Consider the following 9,686-nt stretch of genomic DNA (forward strand, 5'->3'; position numbering starts at 1 on the left):
TTGTATGAGAGATTGTACATTTTCTTATATGTCACTCGATTGGGTTTTTGTTTAAGAGCCGGACAAGAATCCCATATGAAAAAAATTAAGTCAACATTTAGTGATTTTATAAGCAAGTAGGATTGACCAACTCATAAAGCAATATAGCTTTTGAGCAACGGTGGGCAACCCATGCACTTGTATATCTTCACCTAAATTACAGCTCCGCACGCACTTGAGGGATGCCTGCCAACTGCTCGATGAATTGCTCAAATGATGGTAACACGTATTAATGCAATTTAAGCTTCCTTTTCTGATGATGACTCTGCTAAGGTGTGACGTCGACTGCGTTCCGATTCCCTAGGCGTTAGAAAAACTCGACTCCCGATGCTTCGAAGTAGTCGCCATTTGTTGTTTAGTCGACAGATACCAGCTGCGAGACAACCCATTTCGGTTTAATTATAGTGGAGGAGTCTCCTCCTTTTCTCAAACCCAGTTGGGTTGTTCACTTGTTCTCGGCGTTCCCTTCTTCAATCTGTAATTCAATCTCGTTTCATTCAAGTTCAAGAAACTCTCAATCAATACGTTGAATGCAAGCAAGACGTAAAGCGTGTTTTTGGATCTCTTACTGCGTTTCTCCTCAGCTGTTCCTCCAAAAGATCGTCTTAGATTTCTTTTTTCAGATCAGGTATTCAGATATTCTTCCGCTTTCTTTTACGGGATTCTATCACAGTATTCCTCTCATCTTTTTGACTTCATTTTCTCTTTTTGTTTTGATTAAAGGCATATCTTTTCAATGGTTTATTCTCAAAAATGATATCTTTAATAAAACAGTTTACTTTCTGTTATCTTTACAATTGTTGAATATATTCTGATGTTGATATGAATCTCAGCATTCGCTAAATGGAAGTGGTTTTACAAGAAAAGGATGCAGCTGATTGGGTTTACAGAGGTGAAGGGGGTGCTAATCTTGTCCTAGCTTATAACGGATCCTCTCCCGCTTTTGTACGCCATCTCATTTATTTGTTTTGAGATTTTAGATTAAGACTTTTGATGCCAATGGCAGTTCTTGATGTAAAATTTCGTCTACCTGTTTGTAAGGTTGGGAAAGTGATGCGCGTGCAGAAGGAAAAGAGGGAGAAAAGTCATGGTCACCGGAGGAAAAAGCCTGAAAGACCCAAGAGTCCATCGAGTTTAACAGTGGAGGAACGAGTTCTATGGAAGGATGCTGGAGGGCTTATAGCATCTCCTACTAAAGAAATTATGGAGCAAGTATATGTGCAGCACGTCATCAGTCCTTTGTTAGGTTCAAAACATGTGGATGCTGGGGTATGATCAATTTTTATGTTCTCAGATATTATTTACTATGAGCTACTACTTATGGTTGGATTATATGTTTCACAAGTATTGTATTAGAATGAGTTTGTCATTTCCATTGTGAGATTTGCAGTAATCTCGGCAAAGGGATCATTAGTGCAGTTCTGAATTTGTACCAGGATCACTTGCAATAGAATTCGCACTTCAATTGCAATACTTGCTAACCAATCATAGCCACTCTGACAACCTTACTATTGCTGAACTTGTTCAATGCATAGCATTGTTGAGCTATGTTTCGAGAAATTTTGTTTTTGGTTGCATGTTTTTATTAATGAATATCTAATGTCCTGGGGAGGCCATACCGATATAACTTTCAGTAGTGTTGAGTGTCTAATTAGTTTGCTTGATAATTATACCAGAGGCCGAAGGTATCTCCCAGAGCAATCTGAAGATGCTCTTTTTTCAGTGAAGTTGTAAAATGAGGCCATATTCAATTGTTGCATCAAGGAATATTAGAGAACAGGAGAAAGGAAAAGAAATGATTTTAGTTATGCTATTGTCTATTTAGAATTTAGAATTTTCTCGTACTTTACTTGTGAACATTGTCAAAAGTAACATCATAATTAGCATTGTTGACATTTGCTTATTTGGTTCGTAGCAGATCCGTATTCTTGTTTCCAGGGAATTTCTTGAATCTATTGAAAAGAAAGTGATTTTTCAGCGTCCTGCTTGGCGAGTTGATGCTGCCAGGGTTGATATGAGTCGTGATTCCGTGCTTCTCATGTCCGATCATTCCCTCTTTCCTCTTGGTAATTTTGATATTATTATCATTTTGGCACCATCATGGTCCATATTTCATTTTCAAGTATATGAAAACCTCTATGCTTTTGTAACTTCAGTTTTAGCGAGTCATAAAACCAGTATAATTTAGTTGAATGCTACTTTTAGGTGAAAAATATTTTAGCGGATTGGCGGTGTGGAAAATCAAGAGAATTTGTATAGGAAGGACCGAAGGAGTAGGAGGCGAAGATGAAGACATAAAAAGACATGGCTTGAAGTAGTAAGAAAGTACATAGACTCACTAGGAGTTTGATTGAAGTGTATGATCTTAGATAGAAATGAATGGCGGAAACGAATACACCTTGATTTTCTCATAGACTCGTGTAGCCGACCCCAAACTTTTGGGATAAAGTATCGGATGATGATGATGGTTAAATGAATCTATATCTACTGCAAGGACAGTTGTGATCATAATCAGTGTTGTCAAGGTTGAATGGTAGATTATGTTTTTCTAATATAACATTAAATACTGGCAATTTATTTTATGTTGCTTATTTCAGGAACCCTGAAAGGTCAACCCTTCCTATCTGTGGAGATAAAGGTGCTTTCCTATATATTTTTTAACCTGTTGTATTTCCTTTTCTTGGGTTTTTTTAAGTGATAGCTTTCCTTCAATTTGTTTCCATAAATAGCCCAAATGTGGATTTCTCCCGTTTTCAAGATATATTACTGAGAGAAATGTCATTAAAAGAAGCATCACTCGTTTTAAAATGCATCAAGTCCTGAAGTTGAGCCAACATGAGGTAATTTCTTTTCCTTTTTCTTTAGTCGTCTTCGCACTACTTTTTACAAGAAGTTGAATCTTTTACTCTCTTGGCTTTCATATATATTTCTTCTTGATGGAAAGCCTTTTTTTTAGTACTTGCCACTTATAATGGGCCTTTCATCTTTGCTACTCAGGTCTTACACATTGATGATAGTGTGATTTTCCCTTTTTACCGTGTGACTCAAATATTTTCCAAATTATGTTTCAGATATCAGAACTTAGTGAATATGATCCATTGGATCTCTTCTCAGGTTCCAAGGACAGAGTACAAAAAGCTATTAAAGCTCTATATGCCACCCCTCAAAACAATTTTCGTGTATTTTTGAACGGTTCTCTTATATTGGGGGGATTGGGTGGTGGCACGAACAAAACTAATTTCGTTACTGAGGAGGTATTCGAAGATCAACTCAAATGTGTCATTCAGGCAGGTGATGGCATGCGCACAGAGAGTTTTATCCAGCTTGTTGCCGAGGCGGTTTATAATTCTGGAGTACTGGATCGGCTCTTGGAAGCCCAGAAACTTGATAATCTTGATATTGAAGGGGCAATACATGCATATTATGACAGTATTTCTCAACCTTGCCTAGTATGTAGAGAAATGGGAGAAGATGAACTGCCACACAGATATGCCTCCTTGCATTCCATTCCTTTGGATGAGAGTTTGAAGATTGTGAAGGACTTTTTGATAGCTGCGAGCCTGCGACTGTAAAGGATTGCAGTATGATGATTAGTTTTAGACCTAGAGTAGATGGGGAATTGGGAACTTTGTATAATTGTGTTCACTTGGAATCAACCAAGCAATCATTTGACTATAAGGTATGCATCCCGGCCTTTACCGTATTGAAATTAAACCTGCATCCTTGATGTCAGATTACCAGTGGCATATGAAAGGTTAGCTTTGGCGACGGCAATACATGTTGCCAGGAAATATCTCTGTTCTAGCACTGATAGTGCCAAAACATTCTATTTATGCTATACAATGAACATAGGCTCTATTATATAACTGAAGTTTTACTGTATAACTAGTGAATGAGTCCAGTATGAGTAGATTGTTCAGTCATTGGGTAAATAATGTTTTGTTTGCTGATTCATAGATTATCATGTTATTGTCGTGCTTAATATATTCATATCTACATGATGACTTTGCCTAGAAATTACATCCTCTTCTATGTCTCCCTATTGTGATACTGAAATCTTATAAGATCACGATTTTTCCCAGGTACATTTCATTGACTTGGATTTGAAACCTCTGAGGAAGATGGAAGACTATTATAATTTAGACAAGAAAATATTAAAATGCTACACAGAAGAGCTGAAAACAAAGGACGGAGCAGACAAGTCCCTGACTATGTACCCTAATGAAATTATAAATTGTTAGTGAAAAACAATGCTATTGAATATACACTTTGTATTATACTGGTATGGATCTTCTTCCTTTTCTTCTTTTAAATCGTTTTTGATGTTGCATAAATTTCTGTGCCACTTGGGAGTAATATTTGTTAAATGCAGTGGAACTGCAGATCTTTTTTTTTTTCAGTCCCCCTTGCCCATTCTGTTACTTGCTATACTCCTTGATCATATGAATAGATATTACTATGTCTGCATGCATCAAATATTCAGTATCTGTGTTTAATGCTCATAAATTGATTACCTAAGCAGGTATTTCTCTTTGTACAAAAATAGAGGATATTTTGATTCTGTACTTTCATCTAAAAACAATCATACGAGCTTATCATGCCTGGTTTGTAATAATTTTTGGTACAAAAGGCGTTGCAGTTTGATCTCAAACTCATTTGATCATTAGGCAAGTGCCTTGATTTTTTTATATTATATAGTTGAGTTTTGCGCTTTTTTGTGCAAGTCTCCACTTAATATTAGAACACTGTGTGGAATCGCTAGTCAAGCTTCCATCTCGAGGGTGCTCAATGAAAGTGGGGAGAGATGATATATCATTTTTTTCGGTTCTATGTGGAAAGTGATGTATGAACTATTTTGATTATTCATCTATCTATAACCCATATGCCCAGTAGTAAATTTACACAGCTGGATGTTGTATTATCTACTGTGCATGATACTTTTTCTTACCGCATTTCTTCTTGTAGTAATTATATTAAACATACCTGAACACGCACTTTCTGCTTAGGATGCATTCTGTGAATAGGAATGTTTAAAGATTCTAACTGGGTTGTTTATGAAAACTTCCACAGAGCATATCGTACTGAAGAATCAGCGCACCCTGATCTCTGAGCATCTGTAAGGCTCAGCAAGTGCAGCCAATGTTGACAGGTTCATGCGCTAATTTGATTTGTGATGATTATTTAGCATCATGTCGCATGCGATTGATAATTAGCTGTTACGTTATGCTGTTAAGTTGTTCAAGCTCTCTCCCTCTCTGGTAGAACTTGGTCTCATCTTGCTTATTCATCTAAAGTGCGTGCCCACTTGATTGATGAAGTACGGGTGCCTGCTGAATTGGCTAAGACAGTGTCACTGTTGCCTTTTTCAGCAGAACATTGGAATGTCTGTTCAGCATTATTCACTTCTTTGTCAGCTGGTATGTTTGAGTAGGTCATCTCACTCTGGTTCATGAATTTTCAAGCTGTTTTGTGGGTTTCAGATACTAATGATCATCATGCCATTGCATAATGGGAATCTGGATACAAGTTTTTTCTGCTTAAAATCTCTGCAATTGTGGATGTGTATTTACAATTTGCATCGAATGCCGTATGGTTGGATGTCATAGGCTTTCCAATAAATAAATATCCTTATGATACAGGCGAGCATGTGACCTAGTGGTAGAGTTGTAAGTGCGCAACCTAGAGATCACATTTTCAATTCTTGAAAATAGCGGGTAAGGTATGCATACAGCCATACATCCTATATGTTTCAGACTCCGTCTTCTGCGGAAGTTTTGTGCATAAGGATTGTTTTTACGCTTGTGACAAACATTACTTCTTACCACCTACTTCTGAGCCGAAATCCATCCAAAATATATGCTCAGTATTACATTTTAGAATATTAACAAGCTTTATTTTAAATTTGATGACCTCCTATTAGATATACAGGAATTATGGGCTCTGTTAACAGCAGTACAGCACCATACTACAATGTTTATGAACTGAATTATGGGCTCTGTTCAGTTCATCCATACTTTCTAATCTGTATTATCATCTTGTAGTCCACTTTCTAATAAATATTGTCAGTCTAATCCATTAGAATTTCAAAGGTTCCATCTCCCTTGACTTCCTCCATTTTTGTACTGTGATGTCGTATCTCTCATGCTTTTAATTTATGACTTACATTCCACTGAGCCATTCTCTCCTCACACTGACACACACTGCTGTACTTTTTCAGTTCTGACATGGCATTGTAATATTTCTCTATCATTAGCCCAGAGAAAGTAATGAAGAATCTTACTGTTTTTGCAGAAAACTGTAGTGTTAGTGGAATTACTCTGCTCAAAGAACAGACAGAAGGTGATAGAGTCGTGCCCATACACGCTCATCACCCAAGGCCCAACCGACACCCACCCATATGGGCCGGCTGTACCCAAGGCCCCAGCCCAGCCCACCATGGACCTTCTGTCCGCAGACAGGCCCTTCCATGGCGGACTACACTAGAAAACCTTGGGTTATGAGGAAGGCCCATACCTCCCCCCTATAAACAACACCATCATGCCCACATCTTTCGATGTGGTATTTCTATCAATACCGCCCCCTTTGAGACCAACGCCCACGTTGGTCGAGCACCATGGACCTTCTGTCGACCTTTCGACAGGCACTTCCATGGCCGGCCACTCCGCAGGGGCAGCCCAAAGGGGAGGATCGACGATGCTCCGATACCATTTGATAGAGTCGTGCCCATACACGCTCATCACCCAAGGCCCAACCGACACCCACCCATATGGGCCGGCTGTACCCAAGGCCCCAGCCCAGCCCACCATGGACCTTCTGTCCGCAGACAGGCCCTTCCATGGCGGACTACACTAGAAAACCTTGGGTTATGAGGAAGGCCCATACCTCCCCCCTATAAACAACACCATCATGCCCACATCTTTCGATGTGGTATTTCTATCAGAAGGTAATGACTTCTATTGTCCTCGACCCTTCAAAGAACACAGTAACAGTGATTGGTGAAGCTGATACAGTAAAGATGATCATAAAAGGTTAGAAAATCTGCTTCTATTGTGAGCATAGATCTTCCCAAGGAGATGTTTGGTATGTAGTTGGGGAAGATTACTACAACAAATGTTGTATTATGTAAATCAATTGCATGCTAATCTTGCTGTATCATTTGTGTCAAATGAACTGGGAAACAGGTTTATTCATGCAGTTTAGTTTTTTTTTTTTTTTTTCCCCCTTCTAATTGAGTGATACAGTTTTGATTCAAGTTGATCACTAGAATTGGAGGGATTAAGAGTATTGCATCAGATCCTCTTAATATATTCTCTATTTCACAGATTCATAATAAGAGATTGTGCTGTATGTTTTTGTTCAAATCTGTATTGTGGAGTCTCATTTTCTGCCAGTGGGCTGGTTAGCCCCCAGAATAGTAAATTTCAAAAGCCCAGAAACAGCCCTGATCTTTCTTGGGCTTTGAATGAGCCCATAATCAGATGGGCTCGTGAGTAAATTTCTCGAGGAACCAAGATTGAAAAGCTAAGTCGGTTGCAGAGAATTCTAGTTTTCCAAGAAAAAAAAACTGTTTTCTTCCTCCCGAAACAAGACTAAACTACAGTTTCTTGCTCTCCAAACAGTCAAAGCCCTTCCCTTCTCTTTCACCCAATATCACCGAAACATAGAAGATGTGGTGTTCGAAGGAGAATTTGCCATCCTCAAAAACTATTCTCTCCGTCGCGGCCTCATTCACCGCCTCCGTAGTCCTCCTCCGAACCATCATCAACGATTTCGTTCCCGATTCTGTCACAACCTATTTCACTTCTGGTCTTCGAAACTTATCGACCAAGTTATCCTCTCAAGTTACTGTCATCATCGAAGAGTCCAACGGACTCACACCCAACCAGATGTTCGACGCCGCCAATGTTTATTTAGGGACCAAGTTGTCCCCATCGGCGCCAAGAATAAGGGCCCATAAACCAGAGAAGGAAAAAGAGATGGATATCTCCATTGATAAAGACCAAGAGCTTCTTGATTCGTTTCAGGGTGTGAAATTGAAGTGGGTTTTGGGTTCTTCACGAGTTGAGAAATCTGGGTCTAATAAGAAAGGAAATGGGAGTTCAATTTCATTATCTGAGATTCGTCATTTTGAGGTAAGTTCTCATAAGAAATACAGAGATATGGTTTTGAGGACTTACTTGCCTTACATTCTACAAAGAGCGAAAGCAATAAGAGAAGAGAAGAAGACGGTGAAACTACATACTATTGATTATAATGGTACTGATTATTGGGGTTCAATCAATCTTGATCATCCAGCCACGTTCGATACAATCGCAATGGATCCGGAAAAGAAGAAGACATTGATTGAAGATCTTGATCTGTTTGTGTCAAGGAAGGAGTTTTACAGAAGGGTAGGAAAGGCTTGGAAACGTGGGTATTTGTTTTATGGACCACCAGGCACAGGGAAGTCAAGCTTGATTGCTGCCATTGCTAATTATCTCAAGTTTGATGTTTATGATTTGGACTTGAAGGAGGTTCAATGCAATTCAGATTTGAGGAGGCTATTGATTGGTACTGGTAGTCGGTCTATATTAGTGATGGAGGATATTGATCGATCTTTCGAGTCCATAGCAGATGATAAGGTAATTAAACACAATAACGGGTCATTGGCTGAAATGTTAAACTTGACTATGCTAACTTTTAGCACAAACGGGGTTGAGTTGAAGTCTCATGGGTGTTTCCATTATCGCAATATGCGAGATGGACCATAACTCAGCCCCATGGGTTGCGAGATCTTCTATGTGGTCCGGGATTTACTAGGTTGGGTTACATGTTACCAAACATAAGTAATTAAACACTAATTTGCACATAAATCAAGATTAGTTGAGACCATATACTCTGATTTTGTTCTTATTTATTCATTGTCAATCATTGCAGGTTACTCTGGCAGGTCTGCTAAACTTCATTGATGGCTTGTGGTCTAGCTGTGGTGATGAGAGAATAATAGTATTTACAACCAATAACAAGGACCAGCTTGACCCAGTTCTGCTAAGACCAGGACGGATGGATATGCACATTCACATGTCCTACTGCACCCCAACTGGTTTCAGTACTCTTGCATACAATTACTTGCAAATACGCCAACATTCTCTATTTGGACTCATTGAGGAATTACTGGAGAAGGTTCAGGCAACACCTGCAGAAGTTGCAGGGGAACTAATGAAGAGTACAAATGCAGAAGCTGCCCTCCATGGCCTTGTCGAATTCCTCAAAAGCAAGGCATCATCTGCTGCTGGACAATAGAAGTTGTTTTGTCTTCATCCTTTTTTCGGCGACAGGTTAGTTGGTATCTTAGCGCAAACCATTTGAAAATAGCTACGTCAGTTTAGAATCGAATTCCCGATCTCGAGCGATGTTTTGTCTTCACTTTTACACCAAGGGACTCGATGTTTCAACCTTTTATGCAATGGCATTGCAAATTATATATATATGTAGATACATAGTGGCAGTGCTGCTTGACTCGAGAATAAGGTGTTCCCATGTCGCTTCATCTGGCTTTAGTCTCAAACTTCAACATCTCATCATGAATTTTCAAGCAACCTTCCTATGACTTCAATGATTGTTAATATGATACAGTAAATATATACAAACAGTATATACAGTGTAGC

The 9,686-nt window shown here is 39.0% G+C and overlaps 1 protein-coding gene and 1 pseudogene across 1 annotated transcript; both read left to right on the forward strand.

Moving 5' to 3' along the window:
• Window positions 1-138: 138 nt before the first annotated feature.
• LOC120000260 lies at window positions 139-7,400 on the forward strand (annotated as a pseudogene).
• Window positions 7,401-7,706: 306 nt separating this feature from the next.
• LOC120000751 (AAA-ATPase At3g50940-like) lies at window positions 7,707-8,789 on the forward strand. Its single transcript, XM_038848868.1, has one exon. The coding sequence runs from the start codon at window positions 7,707-7,709 to the stop codon at window positions 8,787-8,789; it is 1,083 nt and encodes a 360-aa protein (XP_038704796.1).
• The last annotated feature ends 897 nt before the right edge of the window (window positions 8,790-9,686 follow it).

The sequence above is a fragment of the Tripterygium wilfordii genome, chromosome 6, assembly GCF_013401445.1.
Source record: "Tripterygium wilfordii isolate XIE 37 chromosome 6, ASM1340144v1, whole genome shotgun sequence".
Classification (NCBI taxonomy): Eukaryota; Viridiplantae; Streptophyta; class Magnoliopsida; order Celastrales; family Celastraceae; genus Tripterygium; species Tripterygium wilfordii.